We start from the raw sequence: 19811 nt of genomic DNA, 5'->3' as shown, positions 1-19811 counted from the left end.
GCAATTGGCCTTGTGGACCTGAAACGTTAGTAGGCAAGATAGTCGTAGAAAAAACATAAGTGTCTGAACTATTTGCAATCATTAAAATTATAATTCATGAATCTATATTCACAACACTAAAATCGAATACATGGAGTGTAATTTTAGTAATAATAGATCTAGTGGGGGTTTTGTGACTTTGAGCGATCAAGTTATTAATTGTATTTGTTTTAAATATCTTGAGTCTATTATTCAGAGTGATGATGAAATAGATGGGGATATTATTATTAGATTTCAAGTTGGATGGTTGAAGTGGAAGAATGATTCAAGTTTGTTATGTGATAGAAAAGTACCACTCAATCTTAAGGAAAAATTTTATAAGATAGTGATGAGACCTCCAATGCTTTATGGTGCAGAATGTTGGCCATTAAAAGAGAAACATAATACTAAGTGTTACTAAGATGGTATACTCAGTTGGATGTGTGGACTTACTCTTAGAGACGGGATACGAAATGAGCATATCCGAGAAAAGGTTGGAGAAGTTCTAGTAACAAATAAAATTAGAGAGAGACGCCTTAGATGGTTTGGTCATATGAAACGTTAGTCTTCCGATGACCCTATTAGGAGAGTAAATATATTAGATTTGACTTATGTTTAGAATGTTATGAGAGTAGATGTATTAAATTTGACCTATATTAAGAAAGGTACATGTAGACCTAAAAAGACTTGGTAGAAAATATTAGAAATGACATTTCTAATTTAAATTATAATTTGTCTCTCAACAATACACAATGAAGAAAAAAAGTTTCATGTAGCCATTCCCACATAGTGAGATGAAGGCTCGATATTTTTATTGTTGTTAAAATTTAGACATTCAAGATGGGCTTTAAATAAATAAATGCTATATATATATTTGGGACATTTAAATCATTTAAGGCCTATATTTTCCCATGAAACAAGACTTGTCCGGCCGCTCGAACCTATCCGTGGCCCGACAGGCTCGGCCGTGTCGACCACGTTGGCACGTGCGTGCGATCTCCGCCGCACCTCTCCTCCTGGTTCTCCAACCCTTTCTCTTTCTCTCTCTCCCGTTTCCTTCTATTCACCGGCTGCGGCTAATTGGTACCGTGCATCGCTCGGGCTTCCTGTAGAAAGATATCGGATCAGCTCTTTCCAGATATTTCCATCATTCCATTCTAGAAACCTAACTCTAGGACGAGGATCTGTTCCCGAGGCATTGTCCGCACTGTACCATCTTAGGAATCTTAGTCTCTTCTGGTTCTTCTTCTACGGTGCGTGCCGGCGGGGGACACTTATCTTTAATGCGACCAGTGATCGCGTTGACGGGGCTCTGATGGCTGTCCAAGGACTTCGGTGTTTCCAGCTCGATCGCCATGGTTCCTTTTCGTTATTGAATTCGCAATGAACATCCATACACTGCAATCCAACCATTCGAAGGTTTGTTTTTAATGGTGAAAACTTGAGGACTTTTTGCAGAGAGATATCCTAGCACTAATTCCATCTCTCGAAGGATTGCAGTCCTTTTTCTGTTTCAATCTTGTCATCTTTTTGCTTTAGCAGGAGAAATCTCCATGGAAATTGTTGAATAGTTAAGGTTATTCAAAATTGTCACTTCTTTGCTTGATGTTGGGAATGACTTCTTAGAGTGCTTTGCTTTTTCTTACAGTTCCTTATTTTGATTCTGGTATTGACGTGATAATTTATACCGCAGCAGAGTTCCCCTCCGGATAATTATGATGTTAAGGTTAGCTTCATACTCTTTAGCGACTTGGATGTTCACGCCTATTTCATCTGTTTTCTGTTGGATGTTTAAAGCAAAGTTAGCTGATTGCAGTAGTTGCTCTTTTAACTGTCAAATTTGTTGGTCTAAATGACCATTTTTCTACAAGATAGAATAAACATAATCTTTTCTGACTTGCAGGTTTTTGGCTTTCAAGAGGGGAGTTAAACTAGAGAATTCGTCTGCAGCAAGCAAGTGGTGCACATACTTTACAGGGAAGAGCAATGGATCAGACACTTCTTTTGGTTTACCGTTACCCCTTTCCTATAGAGCTTTTCATCATCAAGGGGCTTTGATGAGAGGAAACACTTTATGTTCAATGATTTTAGTTAAAGTAAATCGACCTAAGCTAGCTGGATTGCCCATACCATGCAGAGGTTTCCAATGCCATAGGATTTTTAACAAGGGGAACACATCATATGCTAGGAATACAATGAGGGAAAATCTTGCTCAGCGCAACTGTATCAAGAATTACTCCACCTTCTCAGCCAGCAGTGTTCTAAGACATTATCTCCAAATGGTGTGGAGAAGGCATTTTGCAATGAGCTCTTACGAAGGTCTTACCTCTACTCTAGCCAATAGGTTTGCATTTGCAATAAGCTTGCTCTCTACTAGATTTCATCTGGCTCGAACTGCTATTGCCTTTTGCGCCGGAGAATTAGCTTGGACAAATACAGCATGGGCTGATAGGGATTATTTTCCCAGAAGCAAATCCTTATACATGCAAGCTCAAGATAGCCGTTTTTACATCACTACTTTTCTCTTCTTGGTTTTGGACTTTTTTGTTTTGTTACTAAGAGCTGTTTATTTGGCAATTTTGTTCTCACCGATCATAATAATGGCACCGTTTTCAGATACTTTAGGAATTAAGTATAGGAAAACATGGCTTTACCTTGTCCGCCGTACTTTGGAGAAAGCAGGGCCTGCATTTATAAAATGGGGACAGTGGGCTGCTACACGCCCTGACCTGTTTCCTGGAGATCTCTGCAATGAACTGACAAAGCTTCATAGTAAAGCACCTGCACATAGTTTTGACTACACGAAAAAGACAATTGAGAGAGCATTCAGTCGCAAGCTGTCAGATATATTTGAAGATTTTGAAGAGCAGCCTGTAGCATCTGGAAGTGTGGCCCAAGTGCATCGGGCATCTTTACGAGTTCGACATCAAATACAGAAGTCTAACCATGCTGTTGTTGCTGTAAAAGTCAGGCATCCTGGTGTTGGAGAATCAATTAGAAGGGATTTTGCTTTAATCAGTTTGGTGGCTAAAGTTTCAAATTTCATGCCTGGCTTAAAGTGGCTTCGCCTTGATGAAAGTGTACAGCAGTTTGCTGTTTTTATGATGTCTCAAGTTGATCTTGCCAGAGAAGCAGCTCATTTGAGTCGTTTTATATACAATTTTCGTAGCTGGAAAGATGTTTCTTTCCCAAAGCCTCTCTATCCACTTGTGCACCCTGCTGTGTTGGTGGAGACTTATGAGCTTGGAGAAAGTGTTTCTCATTATGTGGATGAGCTTGAAGGACATGATCGGTTAAAAAGTACTCTTGCTCGTATAGGGACTCATGCTCTCCTCAAGATGCTCCTGGTTTGTTTTCTTCTTTATTTGTGTAGTTTAATATTTTATGTGCCTTTTATTGTTTCTCCTTTTTCTCCTTATTCACATCCTTTATCTAATTTGTGCCAATGCATAATTTACATTCTCATTTTTTAACCATGAATGTAGTAGAAGTTATGGTTTTAACCAATGTTATGAAAACCGGACCGGACAACGAACCGGTAGAGAGAGCGGTTCACGGTTCGACCGGTTCAACCGGTCGAACCGGGGTTGAACTGGATGACGTAATAAATACAATTTAGATGATATACAAATAATATATAGTGTATGTTTTAAACTTAAAAGTTAAAAAGAAAGATATAGGAGTTTTAGATTTTTTAGTCCCACATCACTTGGGAGACTTTCCCTTGGTGAAGCTTTTACTATATATTGGCTTTTGAGCTAGAAAGGTGTAGTACATCATGTAAAGAGATGAAACTTTATGAAATGCTTGTTTGAATTTTTTAATTTAAAATTAAGCATTTCAAATTTGAAATTAAATTACAAATATTTTTTAATATTTAAAAATAAGTTATTTAAAATTTAAATATTAAAAAATACAAATCTTGAACCGGCCGGTTCAAGTGAACCGCGACCGGTTCATCGGTTTAACCGGCGGTTTTGGACAAATCCAAAAGCGCCGGTTTGAAGCTAAGCCGGTTTTCAGGTTGAACCGAACCGGCCTTTGGACCGGTTCACGGTTGAACCGGTTGGACCGGCCGGTCCGGTCCGGTTTTTAAAGCATTGGTTTTAACCAAACTAGACTCCTTTTTATTATGAAATTTTTTAGTTTAATAAGTTCAATGCAAAAATTTGGAGAAGAATAATTTCGGTTATAATATTCTAGAATAAAGGAAATCTTTGTGATTTGGGAAGTTAAATTATAGTCCTGCAATGAAGTTGTGGGAGAGGATTATGATGATATTAGAGAAAATTTTGTTGGTATTAGAGAATCATTTGGTTGTATCTAAGAAGATTCGCTATGGATATGATTTTTGTGCTAAGTTAATTTATGGAAAAAAATATAGAGAGTAATTAATGGATTTATATATATTAGATAATAATTTGGTTGTATCCCATAAGATTCACTATAGATATGATTTTTGTGCTAAGTTAATTTATGATAGTTCTTGGCAAGACATATGATTAAGCACAAAAATTGACTTGGTGTGCATTGAGGAATAAATGTGTTAAAGGTGTTTGTGTTATTTAAGATATGTATTATAGAGTATTGACTACTATTAGAAGTGATTGTGAAGTGATCATTGAGTTCCTGATCTCAATTGGTTGTGTCATTGATATACCTTAAGTTTTTATCCTTTTGTATTGATTATAAAGATGTTTATTAAAGATATTCAAAGTAGGATAAGTTGGTGTATATGCTTTTAGTGGATGAAATAGTCATAATCCTTGAAATAAATGAAAGTAAGAATAATGGACAAAATATTTGAAAGACAAACGGAGGACCAGTGGAACAAAGGTTGAGTTTATGATAAGTAATTTTAGTGGGTATCATATTATTGATTATCATACAATGCTATTAGAAGTTAAATTGATACTTAGGTGTCATAAGTTTAGCTATCTTGGACGTATTATATAAAAGTGATGATATTGATTAGGTCATAATTATTAGAGTTGCGGCTGTATGAATAAAATATGTAGGTGTCTTAGAAGGATTATGCAATAAAAGGATATTATGGAGACTTAAAAGTAAATATAATAAAATTGTATTTTTGCCAACTATTTTATATAGATATGACTTATGAGTGTTAAATAATAAATAAATCATTGATAAGCAAGTTAAGTGCAACATATATGTGGATACCTATGATGCATAGACACGGACACGACGACACAGATACGGCATGACACGGATGTGGGATCCGAAAATTCGGCCCCAACTCCTCTCGTTGTTTTTTTCTCAAAATCAATTTGGATTCATGCCGAATAGGTTGACTATGGAAGCCATACATTTATTAATAGGTTTGATGGAGAAATATAGAGAAAATAAGGAGGATCTACATATGATATTTATTGATTTAGAAAAAGCATATGATAAAGTTCCAAGAGAAGTGCTATGGAGAGTTCTTGAAAAGAAATGAGTTAATAACGCTTATATTCAACTCATTAAAGATATGTATGCAGAAGTTATTACTTGTGTTCAAACACAAGGTGGTGTGACCAAGTATTTCCCTATTTTGGTTGGGTTACATCAAGGATCAGTTTTAATCCCATATCTTTTTGCTTTAGTCATGGATATTCTCACTAGACATTTGCAAAAGGATGTACCTTAGTGTATGCTTTTTGCTGATGATATTCTTCTTGTTGATAAGACTAGAGAGGGAATTGAAGGTAAACTTGAATTATGGAGGTCAACCTTGAGTCTAAAGGTTTTCGTTTGATTAGATCTAAAACGAAATATATGTAGTGTAATTTTAGTAGTAATAGACCTAGATATCTTTGATCTATTGTTCAGAGTGATGATGAAATAGATAGGGATATTATCAACATAATTCAAGTTGGATGGTTGAAGTGGAGGATTGCATCGGGATTGTTGTCTGATAGAAAAGTACCCCTCAAACTTAAGGGAAAATTCTATAGATGGTGGTGAGGCCTGCAATGCTTTATCCGAATGTTGGCCATTAAAAGAGAAGCATAATACTAAGTTAAGTGTAGCAGAGATGAGGATGCTCAGGTAGATGAGTGACTTTACCCTTAGAGATAGGATACGAAATGAGTATACACGTGAAAAGGTTGGAGTAGCTCCAGTAAAAGATAAGATTAGAGAGAGTCGCCTTAGATGGTTTGGTCACATAAAACAGCGGCCTTCTAATGATCCAGTTAGGAGAGTAGAGGTATTAGATTTGACTTATGTTAAGAAAGGTAGAGGTAGATCTAAAAAGACTTGATTAGAAAATATTAGGAATGACATTTTTTTATTAGATTTAAATGAGAATTTGACTTTTAATATGACACAATGGAGAAAAAGGATTCATGTAGCCGACACCACGTAGTGGGATAAAGGCTTGATGTTGTTGTTGTGGAGTTTTAACTGAATTAAGTTATGGGGTAAATTTTGGGAAGACAAATGAGTTTGTAGATAAGACACTTCCCAGAGATTTCTCCCTCATTTTACGAGGACTTTATGATTTGAGTTCTGGTTTCCTATAGGCGCAAGCCCTTATAGTTAATTACCTCTTCCGATCACAAGATAGAACTTTCAATAAAGGCTAGTCGTCGATGAAATACGTAAAGATACAATATTTGACATATAGTAGCAGCATCGGTTCGGGCATTGGAAGTTTGAAGTTTTGATATTTAAAATTAAAAATTTCACCATCTTGCACTTAAAGCGGATAGTGGGGGGAGTGATGATGAAACCAATTAAGATCCCATGGTTCTGTCGTCTCGGGCCATCGTGGTCTCTGATCTACTCAGTCAGAGGAGGTAGTCGACCCAACCTGACAGAAAGATCCTTGTCGGCAGCCATGGGTTGCGTCGTCCAAGGGGACCTTGTAGACCTAGGGTGGATATTTGTCTAAGGAGACAAATTTGAATCCACCTTAGCTAATAAAGGGCTTTGTGCCCTATCGATTATATTATATTGATTTATATCTCAAAGATTTGATGTTGGCTTTGGCCATAATCATAATTTAGTGGTGTCATTTGACGGTAGAACCACCAGGTTTAGAGGGCCCCGTGTCATAACCGTTTATCCTGTGGTGCCAATTGATGGCAAAATCTCTGGTCAGAGGACACATACCATGTCCTTACTAGCAGGAGATTATTTGAGAATGGATCATAGTAATATTTTCGATTAGGCATTAGCTCTATGTGAGCTAAAGTAAATTTCAATTTTTCCACCCTGACAAATTGTTACGAAGGGTGGATAAATTTTCGCTTTAAGTATTTTATGGTTGGATTTCAATTTTAAACATTTGGATTTTTGAGATTTTTGACATTTTTGGAGGCTTTGGATTTTGAAGACATTTGGAAAGTATTTGGAATTAACCCCTCCGATTGAGATCTGCATTCAACACCACCATCATCGGGATAATGGGATCATTTATTGACTAAACCTTGTCGACCCTATCAACTTTCCGATAGAGGGATTGGGTTCGTTGCTAGCTTTGCGATTTTGTTGATGAATTTTTTTTTAGAGGCCTTGAAGGCCTTATATGAACATATAAAACAGATATTCTGGTCGACGCCCTGATCGTATATCTGTTTGATAATTCAAGCCGTGCCGACTCCTATCTATTCATATAGAAGGATCAGGCTCGAACTACGTTCATTTATGGACACGTGTAGAATTCATAGACGTCACGTGTGTGCCAATAACATGCTCGTCGGGGCTCATGTGGGTGTTTGAGTGTATTTTATAATTATTTGTTGAACCTTGTCGACTTTTATTTACCAGCTTAGGAGGATCGAGTTCAAATTGACTCACGCAACATCCCTAGACGTCACATATCTTTCTACAACATGCTCGTTGGGGCCCATAGGGGTGTTGTAATTGCACTTACCCATTTTGTGTACCTATGCGTATACAAGTTACGGTGCATGTGCGGGGGCATTTTGAGATATTTGACGCTGCTCAGTTGTGTGGGAAACCCTGATTTAAATGTTTCATTCTATTTGGAAGCTTGTACACTCCTTATGTCTGCTTGTATACAGGTTGTAGATTCGGTGGCATGGCATCGCGCTTCAGTAGCCCTTGGTTCTTACTATTGATCCCCTGCTTTTGCTTACATGTGAATTATAGTGTTGTCACCTTATTCTAATGAGATATCTTATTGTCCCGATGTAAACTCCCTTTTCTCATTCAACGATAGGCTTTTATGGACCTTAAAATCAGTTACTGCTGCCTTGAAAAGAACTCTTTTCAAGATCTGTCATTTCAAGTGTTCATGGATATTAAAGCAATTTTCTTCTCAAGTATAAGACCAAGAAGAAATTTTGGAATACCAAGAAGTTTAGTTTGAATTTGCTCATACATCTCTTTCATTTTTACAAGAGGTGTCCTTCTCATAGGAGGATTCTGTCCAAGTAGGTACTTGTATTCCTTGGTTGAACAACATCGACAGAGGCGGTACCATAGCACTATCAATGTGCATGGTATATTATGCTGCAATGTCAGACTTCGAAGATCATTTGTACTTCAAAGGCCTATAAATGCTAGAGATGTTTTCTCTCAGACAAAAGGCAAAGAAGAAACTTTGAAATACCAGCAAGTTTAGTTCGAATTTGCTCAAACATCTCTTCCATTTGTACTTCCAGAGTTCTATTTGAAGAGTCAGCCGATACTCGTATTTGTCATATGCTCTTGTATACTTTTGTGTCCACATGTATCTTTCACTATGTACCCACTGTTTTTATCCACAAATGTGTTATATCATCCGTCCTTGCTCACAGGGGATGATTGTGTTCACTAAAATCTTATGGACGTACTTATAGAAGAGCTATTTTCACTTTTCACCAATCTCAGGTGGTCATTGATTGTATTTGTTTTTAAGGACAGGTTTTCCACTATCAATTGTTAGTGTTGCCATCTCAATTTACAGGCACTGTTGCTGGTGTTGGAGATTTCAATAATGCATATAGGAGACACCTATGCATTCTGCGACTATCTTGTTGTCCTTGTAAGTACGGTGCATTTGATCTCGTGGGGACTATTTTACGAGTCCACCATACCTGTTAACGTCGAATGGCGCACCATGGCGCAAAGGTCAATTTGGAGCCATGGCGCATAGCGCACGGCACGGCGCGCGCTATTTTGAACTTGACGCAAGCTATATAAAAATTATAAAATAATAAATATGAATATGAAATATTATTAAAAATGAAAGACAAGCTATCATAATAATAAAAGACAACCATAACATATATAAGTTCGACTAAGTAACATTCAAATATCTCATAATTCAAATATAACAATTTTTTTTAAAAAGATCAAATATCGTACTTGTGTCCACAGTGATTCATTGTACTTGCAACACATTGTTGTTATCCACAAGTGTTCGTTTGCAGGGAATCGTTGTATCCACTATGACCTCCTGGAAGCGTTTGTAGAAGAACCATTGTCCTTCCACCATATCCACCTTTTCACCAATCTCAGGTGGGTTTGATGTACTTGCTTGCAAGGACGAATCTTCTAATATCAATTGACAATATTGCCATCTCAATCTACAGGCATTTGTAGGGATTGTCGTAGAAGTTCATGCATCAAGGTCTTGTAACCTACTTTGAGTCACTATTGACCATACAGATGTTCTTGTAGTTTGAATTCCCTCGCACATGATTCAAACTTTGCCCTTTGTATATGTTTGAGTTCGAGTTAAGTTTCATTTAGACTCGAGTTCATCGAGTCTACAACTCCCACTTATTGTTGTATAGTACGAGGTCAAGTGCGAGTTCAGGTTCCTTGTCCGAATCAAGTGCAAGACTGAGTCCCTTCTTGTTCTTGAAGGTTCAAGTTCTTTATTGCTCATGTCGAGTTTGAACCCAGCTTGAACTTACAAATTCACTTTCAAGTTGACTGGCTTCGGCAGCAAGATTTTTATCATTTGATTCGAGTTTAGGACTTCTATAAGTCTGTTTGTTGCTTTATTTTATTTGAGTGTAGATGCTTGTTCAAGCTCAGACTCAATCCAAATCAAAGTCTTTGTTTGATGTACTAGTCTTGTTCAAGTCCCCTACAGTCCTTTGAGTTCAATTGCATGTTCACTTTTTATTCAAGGTCTTCTGGAGTCTTTGCAGATTCATTTTCATGTTCAAATTAATTTGAATCTAGCTCCAATTTGATTTTATTTTATTTGGATTTGACCTTTTAGAAGTCATTTAGGTTTTGTTCGTATTCAAGTCCTCAAGTCATCTATTCTTCATACAAGTCCTCTGCTCATTTAGTTCAAGTTCTGTGCATTTTTTGTTCAAGTGCAGGTCTTCTGTACTATTGCTCAAATGATGTCTTCAAATTGCTCAGGCTTTGTACATTTCGGTGAAAATTTCGGCAGCACCCCGACATATCCCCTGTTTGGGGGAAATGTTAGGAACTAGGTCATCCCACCATGCTATTTGCGCGTGTATGGTAGATGTTGGGGGGACACCAAGCCATACATCTTTTCATGCCACCATGCTACAAGAGCGTGTATGAGGCCTTCAATAGTACCCGTATGAGAACACAAGTGGCTTTTCCCACCACACTACAAGAGCATGTATAAGGCTTACCCATCTCATTATGCGTCGCTCCGGGCTCCCTCCTATCTGCCACGAGAGCGCGTATATGTGGTTCTCCGGTACGCGCAAACATCGAAAATGGGATTTGAAACATTATACATTACGTAACAGTCGTCAACGGTCTTGATGTCGACGTCGAGGTAAGAGGTCTCATGGTACTCGAGGTTGTCCCAAACACGCTACAAGAGCGTGTATAGGGCCTACCCGCCTCGTCGCACCTGTCGCACCGGATTCTCCCCCATCGTGCTACAAGAGCGTGTATAGTGGGTCCACCGGCTCGTCACAACACCGAAGATGGGATTTGGAACTTTATACCTTTGCAGGAGTCATCGACGACTGTGTCGGCTCGTGGATTGAGGCAAGGGAGGAGCAGGCTTTATATTAATTAATTATAATTAATATTTAATTAATTAATTATAATCAATAATTAATTATATTTTCTTATAATCAATTATAATTAGTTAAGATAATTAATTATAATTATTACAATTAATTATAACTAACCTCCATTAATTATAGCTAATTAATTTTAATTAATTATATTTAATTAATAATAATTTATTGTAATTAAAATTTATGAATTAAAATTAAAAATTAATTATAAGTTATTAATTATAATTATTTAATTAAAGTTAATTGTAATTAATTATAATTAATTAAAATACTTATAATTAAAATTGATTATAATTAATTAAGATTAATCTTAATTAAAATTAATTAAACCCCTCTCTCCTCCTCCTCTGATTCGGCACATATACGTGATTTGGCCGAAGAAACGCTGGAAAGGGAGAAGATTACCTTTGCATACAGCAAGCGAGCTCCCTTGTTGCTTCCGAGCAATATGTTGTAACTTCCGATCCCACAGGAACGGAAAGTCATTGGAGAGCGAAGTCAAACAACAACGAAGAGGCCGCAGAAGCGCTTGAAATGGAGAAAGTTGCTTCACAGCAAGCGGAGCTCCCTTCCTTTGCTTACGATTAAAATGTGCAACTTCCGATCCCAGAGGAGGGAAATGTCGTCGGAGGTGCAAAGTCGAATGACCACGAAGGAGCTGAAGAAGCACTCGGAATGGAGAAAGTTACCTTCACTGCACGCGAGATCCTGTTGTTGCTTGCGATCCGAATGTCATAACTCCCGATTTGCCAGGAAAAGGGAAGGTCGTCGAAGGAGCGAAGTCGAACAGCGACGTAGGAGCTGAATAAGTACGCGATAAGGAGAAAGGACCTTCATAGCAAGCGGAGCTCCAGCCAATGCTTTCGATTAAAGGTGTCGTAACCTCCGATCCTTTGTCTTTATAGTATTTAGCGACGAGAAGAAGAGATCGTGGGAGATGAGATGTTGGGTCGTGCGAAGTATGGCGAGCATGACGTCGTTCGTGGTCAGACGTCCCTCTAGGTACGTGACATATTTTTTTTTGCTCAAGTACATAGGTCAATAATGGGCACATGACACATCAATTATTGAAAATATAAGACACATATATGGGTTTGACACGGTAATATAATTTTTATATTTTAAAAATAGTGTATAAAAATTAAATAAGTATAATATGAAAAATAAGTTAGAAATAATAAGTCATTTAATTAGAATTTATGTTTAAAATAATTAATATTATAATGTCGAGTGTCGGACATCGATGCGATGCAGTACGTATTGGATGTTGATGTTAGGAAGGCGTCTGCCATTGATATTGACAGGGCATTGGCCATCGATGTTAAGATGACGTCGGACAAAGCTGAACTGTCAAGTTGTGAGTGTAGAAATTGTTAACATCGAGCATCAATGTTAAAACAGTGTTAGACTTTGATGTTAAGATGATTTTGAAATATTGATGTTTTAACGACGTTAGACGTCGATGCTGAGTTCGAGCATTCTTGTAAAACCAAAGTCGCGATCGCCAAAGAGAAATGAAAATGAGAATATTCAATGAATGGGATGTTGAGTGCGAGCGATTGATTTGATTTTGTGGATAGAAAATAATAAATTTAGTTTTTTTAGTTAAAATAAATAAAATTTTAAATATAAGAAATTATATATTTTTTAAAATTCATAAAATATTTAAGACACGCATGTCGAACACGCGTGTCAAATTTGTATTTAATAGTTTTTTAATCAAACGCGTTTTCAGTGTGTCTGACATGTGTTAGAGGTGTGTTGGATGCATGTCATGTCGGACACTGCACGCTTTTTTGGGGAGACGTGTCGGTGCATCATAGGTGGATACTAATTTTGATGTGTGTGAACGATTGTTTAAGAAACGATTAAATCAGACAAATTGCGAGGGTAGCTTCTTTTAAGATGGTGAAAAATAATGTTAAGTGATTGAGACATGTAAACTAAGGGTACAAGATACATTAATAAGATTGCTACATTAAATTAAGGTTAAAAGATTAGGAAAAAAATTGATAGATTGTAGGTAATTTGGATTCAAGTTATGAAAAATAGGTTTAACAACTAATGTGGTACTAAGGACAGAGATAACGAGGATTCATGAAGCCGCTATAATTAGTTGGTTTTAGAAAGGAGAGAATTAGAAAAACTTGCATCTTTATTGAATTATCTGGTGATCGTTGGAGAAGGCTGATGCATATACAAATTGGCACTGTGTGCCGTGCATGTGTGTCTCTATATGTGTAGTGTATGCACATGTTTTTGGATGTGTGTGTGCTCATTTGTGTTTTCAATGGTGTGTGCATGCTTATGTGATGTCAACTTGTGTGTGTCTATTGGTTGTTTGTATGTGTTTATATTGGTTTGTTTTTATGCATGCAGGTGTGTACACATGCACTTATCTACATGTGTGTGCATGCCTTTTAGCCTATATGTATGTGTGTGAGCACATGCACTTGCGTGTTTATGGATGTTTTTTCATTTGTGGATGGATGTCTGAATTGACATAGGTATACATCCATGAAAGCATTATGCATGGATATACATGTGCACGCTTTTTATGCCTTTGTCTGCATTCATCATGTTTGTATTTGTGTGTGTTTGTATTTGTTCATGTGTGTACAAGCGTGCATGATGTGTATGTCTATTTGTGTTTTTATTTATGTTGGTGCATGTATTTATTTATGAGCAAAAGCCCAAAGTAGCCCCCGACTATTAGTAAAGCTAATGTAGTCCTAGACTTTTATAATGCCCCATTTTAGCCCTCGAACTATTAGAAAATGTCTCAGTTTTGTCCTAAGACCAAAAATAGCAGTTAAAATTAATCCCAAAAATTAAATTTGAAGGCATTTTGGGTTTTAGTGTGTATTGAAGATTATATTATTATTTTTAAATATTTTATCATTTTGAAGTAAATACAAAAATCATAATGGAAGTTAATCACGTTTATTAATTATTCATTATTGTTATTTAGTTGGTTAACTTTCATTTTAATTTTTATATTTATTATAATATAATAAATAATAAAAAATATTAAATAATAATATTATCTCACATATACCAGAATACCGAAAAATGTCTCATATTTAATTATTAGGGTTAATTTTAACAATTATTGTTAGCAAAAAAGATTACATTATAATTTTGCATATTTTCTAATAGTTATGGGATTAAATTGGGTCATCATGAATGTCTGAAATTAAATTGGATATTAACTAATAGCAAGGGGACTATTTTGAGCTTTTTACTCATTTATTTATGCATGTGCTCATATTGTACAACCCATTTTAAATTATTTTGAGTGCCTATCATTAAGTCAACTAAATGAGCTGATGGGAGAAAAAACTTAAGCAATATGCAGCTTTTTGTTTGAGCATTACTGTTGGCAATAGCCTTTTTTTTAGATTAATAATGCATATGAAATATTTATCTATGCTAATTGGTAGTTTGCTCTAATATATTTGTTCCGTGTACTGTATGCACGTCCCAGTAAAAAAATTGTTAGAATTTTAACTTTTTTTTGTTTAGCTTGACTTCGCAAGTATTTCATTGATGAATTGTTAGACACTTATATATGGTTTTTTTTTTCTTACTGCATAATTGCTCCCTTGATATTTTTAATTAGATATTGCAATATAATTGATCGAATGTGATTCAGCTTTTTTCAATGCTTACTTCTTTCAGGTGGATAATTTTATCCATGCAGATATGCATCCTGGAAATATTCTTGTCCGAGTGTCTCAATCAAGACGCCCAAGTAAAGGGTTCTTCAAGTCGAGGCCTCATGTTGTTTTTCTTGATGTTGGCATGACAGCTGAACTTTCCAGTGGTGATCGTGTAAATTTGCTCGAGTTCTTCAAGGCTGTTGCCCTTAGAGATGGCCGCACTGCTGCAGAGTGCACATTGCGGCTGTCTAAGCAACAGAACTGCCCAAATCCAGAGGCTTTTATCGAGGTACAATCATACTTACAATAGGGCTTGCCTCAAGCAAAATGTCCTTTTTTAACATGACTTCAGACAAGTTTTGAACAAATTCCTCAGAGTTGGACGACAATCAATCTAGTTTGTTAATATAACTTCTCATGCATAAAATGAAGCTCGATGATTTCAGTTATGCCCGCTATATCTTCTATATGTGAGTGGAAGTAGAGGCCTGATAAATATGAGAACTATGCATCATCAATGAGATTTTCATATATTGCACTGAATGCTTTCTACTTGAACCAAAATTATAGAATTTTAGTTGATCATCTTTTAGTTTTAAGCAGTGTGGTGGGTTGCCAATTTCCATCAACTGTATTATTAATAACCATTGAAATTAGCTTTTCATATAGTTGGCAATTTTTTTGAGAAACAAGTGATTTATGACTTTCTAACTTAAACAACAAAGCAGTTAACATGCTTTCATGATGTAAAATTTGTGCTCCATTGATTCGCACTGTTGTCAGGTGTGTGGTGTGGTATATTATTGCTAAACTAGTTGTACTTCATGGGTGAATATAAGACTAAGGCCTTCAATGATTTTTTTTTAACGTTTTGCTTTTTAGTGTTACAATTTTGCTTTGTACGGTAAACAATTGACCTAAAGTCTTGTGCATTGCGTTCACATAGTCTATGGTTTGTTAATCATGTGGAATAACAATTATAGAATAGGTAATCCTCTTCTGATAGTAGTGGTGACTTACTTTCATTAAGCAGATCACAGTGATGAACAACACTACCAAATGAGGCCAAAATCAGTCCTACTAGGCATGTGCATTAGTGAATCTTCCGTGGTAAAATTCTGATGGTTAACTTGTACACTAGTGAAACTTTAATTGTAAAATTCTGATGCTTAATTCTTTGCTGATATTTTTCATGTTTTCCCTTCAGCTCACTAATCCTAATATATGCCTTCCTGTCTCTTTTTACAAAAATGCTGCCACTCGTGAATTTGCATTCCTACTTTATACACGCTATATCTTGTTGGTCTAGCTACGTCCAACTTCCTTTTCTATTATTAGCATATGTTGATCCTCATCTTGATACTCTACTTTTCAAGGTCTAGTTTTTTTTTTTTTTTTAATTATTTTTTTTGGAATACTAGCTAGTCCAACTAAAGTCTATAATCTTATTCTAATCTTGATTCTATTCACTTTCCTCATTCTTAATTTCTTATATTCATCTGTCCAGGCGGAGTTGCTTTATTACTTCTTGCATTAGTCATAAAGATGTGATATAGTTATTTCCAATAAATCATTATGATTTATTCAGCTAGGTATCCCTCTTATATTTCCACCGTATATGTTTTTTATTGACCTCTAGAAGATCACTGAATCTTTATTGTGGAAATCAAGGGCATGAGGTAATGAAACCATTTTGTTTGAGGTTGCTAGTCCTGGTATTTGGACGTACATGCCAAGAATCAATTTGCTGAGAAATTATCTGCATGGAGGAGTTCTAACTAATGAGGAGTTGCTTTTTTTTTTTTTTTTCACATTCATTAACATGAAGAAAACTTTGTTTATCAACTTAATAATCAACTTACAATTTTTTTTTCCACTGCCTTTGTCTCTAGGGTGATGTTGAGTTGAGTTTGAGCATGTTTAGCTTAACATGAATAAAAAAAAATTTGATTCTAGCTTGAGTCAAACTCAATTTTGATATTTAAATCATTTCAAGTTAATCAGAGTTGAATTGAAATTATTTTATTCCAGGTTGACTCGAATTCAATTTGGAGTCAACTCAAAGTCATTTTTATTACTTTTATACATAAATATACATATTATACTATAATTATACACATGTTATAGCATAGAAATTAAGTAAAATTTATAAAAAATACTCAATTCAAGTCTATTTAATTACATCTACGCAAGTCAGGGCGAATTTAAAATTGTTCTCGAGTCTTGCGTGGAGCTCACAATAGAGTCTTGTCGATTTTGAGGCAAGTTATAGTTTGAGCATGTTTCTTGCTTTTAATCTTTCCATATCTTCTTCTAACTCAACATTTTGGATCATTATCAGTGCATCATTTTATTTTTTCATTTAATTATCTATTCCTTTCCTTCTTTTGCCTTTCTTTACTTTGTTGAAAGTTGTCAGAGAATCTAATATTTTTCTTTCAGATTTTAGTCCCAATTTTGGTCATCTTGAGGTTTTAATGTGATTGAAATGGAGTTTGCACATTTCCTTAACCGCCTACAAATGATTTTGTAGTACGCTTATTTCATAAAAATTGAATCTTTGCTTTGCACACATATTATATTCAAAATATATTTAATTTAGGTTGTCATTGAATAGTTTAGCCTTCAAAAATCACACCCGCTCAGAGTTGATCTCAAACCTTCACGTGTCAAGCATCCAAACCATGATCGAGATATTTTTGACCTCTGTAATAAAGCTCTCAGGAAAGTCCTCAGGAATATGATTGAGAACATCACTTGCTCGAGGATATAGCTCATCTATCTGATAAGAAGTAGATGCAGAACTTGAAGAAAATCTTGGCTGAATATTCAATTTCAGCAAAATAGAAATTGATAACAAGTAAACGATGAAGAAGAATACTCGAGAATCACTTTTTATTGGATTATATTTGAAGGAAAAAGACCAAAACTAGGTGATCTATGATTAGAGAGGTAGATCGGCTCTCCCAAATATCTTGGACGCCGTTAGGAAGCCCTCAAAGAAAAGAACTATAACAAACTAACAAATCACATATATTCAAAATAAAATAATCAAATACCATTAAATAAATCATCACATTTCCCTCCAAAATCTGAATTCAAATAAACTCTCTTTCCCTAAATAAAATCTTCATAATTCCATCCCAAATCTGAATTCAAATCAGCTTCTTTCCCTAAATAAAATTTTCTAATTATTTTTCCCTTGATTTCTCCTCTTTACATAGTGAATATTAACTCCCCTGGGCCATACAAGATGGACCACCTAGTGTATTAGTACTTCTCTCAAAAAAGCACTCTATCCTCAAGATGGAAGGATGGGAACTTTCTCTTGATCAGCTCGTAAGGTTCCCATATGGCTTCGTGCACCGGCAAATCCTTCCACTTAATAACGACTTTCTAAACAATAAACCCAAGATGCTGAGAATGAATTGGAAACTTTTTGTTAAGAGGAACAAAACGTACGATATACTTAAGCATAATAGACTCGGTTGGGACATCATCTTGATGGAAGCAGCTCTCTAGTATTTCTGAATTGCATAAAAGTCATAAACTGTCCAGGAATGGGTAAAATATGTGGATCTACATTCATTCTTCCTCCATACGAACTAAATTCTTGAGAACCGGGATGAATAGGTGCAGCTCTTGCTGCAAGATATTCAACTTGTTTCACATAAAGACTAGGATGCAGTGACCATAGGATTGTCACCCTGGGATCGCCACTGCCCCAATGGTTTTTTCCTCCTCCAGCATAACAGCTGTGGTGATCCCTCCATATTTCCCCTGTGTATCGAGGGTGGGAATCCCGACTTTTTTCCCTCTGCCTCTCATGACCCGATCCCCATGGTTCGGACGGTCCCCCACATTCTTTGGTCATCCAGTCCTCTTGTCCAGAAGACCTCCCATAGTGGTCGGCCATCCCACCACCTTCACCATTAAACTCCCTTCCTGCTGCCCTCCATTCGAAAATCCTATACCGTAGCTTATCAGAGCCCTAAGAGGTGGCTCATGACCCCCTCCTCCGATGGTCCACGCCCATTGCCCGAAATGCCTCCCATAATGGTTGGCCTCCTCCGACATCCACTCTGTTGTGTCGATCCAGAAGGCCTCAACCCGCCGACCTTGCGACCCTGTCCTCCACTTTCAATCGACCTCTACCTAGCCCGTCAACCTTCCGACCTCTTCACCACGACCGTCTGAGCTTCTAGCCAAAATCCACACCTCTTCCTCTAAGCCTAGTCGACCGAGCCCTCTCTTCCCGTCATTTTCCCTATTCGACCTCCAAGCCCTCGATTTAACCTCCTATTCGACTCCTTCACAGCTGTCAAAGCCTTCACTCTTCACATTCAAGGAAAGCCGCACCTCCTCAATCCACATCTAAATCCCACTCAACCAGTTTAATCTCACCTTATTTTACTCAAAATTCCAAACCAAAGCTCACTAAACAACCCTATTATCTCAAATCTTGCTCGGCTTCCACATTAATAAAAAAAAGAATAGCCCTCACTTTCCTTTGATCTAAATATAAACAGTAAGCTCATCGTTATTTTTTTTATCTTATTTTGTTAATTGATGTTAACTGTCGTGATCCAGATTTCAGACTGACTGAACTGATTCCAGGATCTGGCTTTGGAATTTGCTTTCAGAACTTTCTTCCAAACATACAGACAGAAATAGACACACAGAGCTACTATAAACATCAAAATACAGCGGAACAGATCATCTATCTTTTTCTTCCTCAAAAGAATCATATACAAATACAGTTCATGACTTTCAGACAGAAAAAAAAGCAGAACAGAAAAACCATGACTGTACAAAAATCAAAAGTACAAAATACCTATAACGGCTCAGACTCTGAACTTCTACTCCAAGACTTCCTTCCCTTTCCCAGAACCTGAAAACCACGCAGAAAACAAGGATAAGCTATAACAGCTCAGCAAGACATCAAACCTCCAATCAGAATCCTCAGAATCCACATCAAACACATCAGACAAAATCCGTACAGAAATCAGATAAACAGAACAGAACAGAATCGTACAGATCAGATCAAATCAGAACAGAACTGAATCGTACATATCAGATCAAATCAGAACAGAACAGAATCATACAGAATCAAAAATCATATCAAAATCGTATCAGAACATATCAA

The 19811-nt window shown here is 36.4% G+C and overlaps 1 protein-coding gene across 3 annotated transcripts in view; it reads left to right on the top strand.

Annotated features, from left to right (window-relative positions):
* The first annotated feature begins 971 nt into the window (after positions 1-971).
* The window catches only part of LOC110093708 (ABC1 family protein YPL109C, mitochondrial), a 57469-nt gene continuing 38629 nt past the window's right edge, over positions 972-19811 (top strand). Inside the window, exons 1-4 of one of the 3 annotated variants that reach the window (XM_028699306.1) lie at positions 972-1437; positions 1715-1744; positions 1922-3365; positions 14685-14954. In XM_028699306.1, coding sequence (XP_028555139.1) covers positions 1734-1744; positions 1922-3365; positions 14685-14954 — 1725 coding nt within the window. In that variant the 5' untranslated portion in view covers positions 972-1437; positions 1715-1733. Of the gene's footprint in view, positions 1438-1666; positions 1745-1921; positions 3366-14684; positions 14955-19811 lie in introns of all 3 variants that reach the window. The other 2 variants (XM_020818686.2, XM_020818693.2) reach the window with 2 other exon arrangements.

This window comes from Dendrobium catenatum, unplaced genomic scaffold, assembly GCF_001605985.2.
Source record: "Dendrobium catenatum unplaced genomic scaffold, ASM160598v2 fragScaff_scaffold_1236, whole genome shotgun sequence".
NCBI classification, from domain to species: domain Eukaryota; kingdom Viridiplantae; phylum Streptophyta; class Magnoliopsida; order Asparagales; family Orchidaceae; genus Dendrobium; species Dendrobium catenatum.
This window is presented reverse-complemented; position numbering and strand designations above follow the sequence as displayed.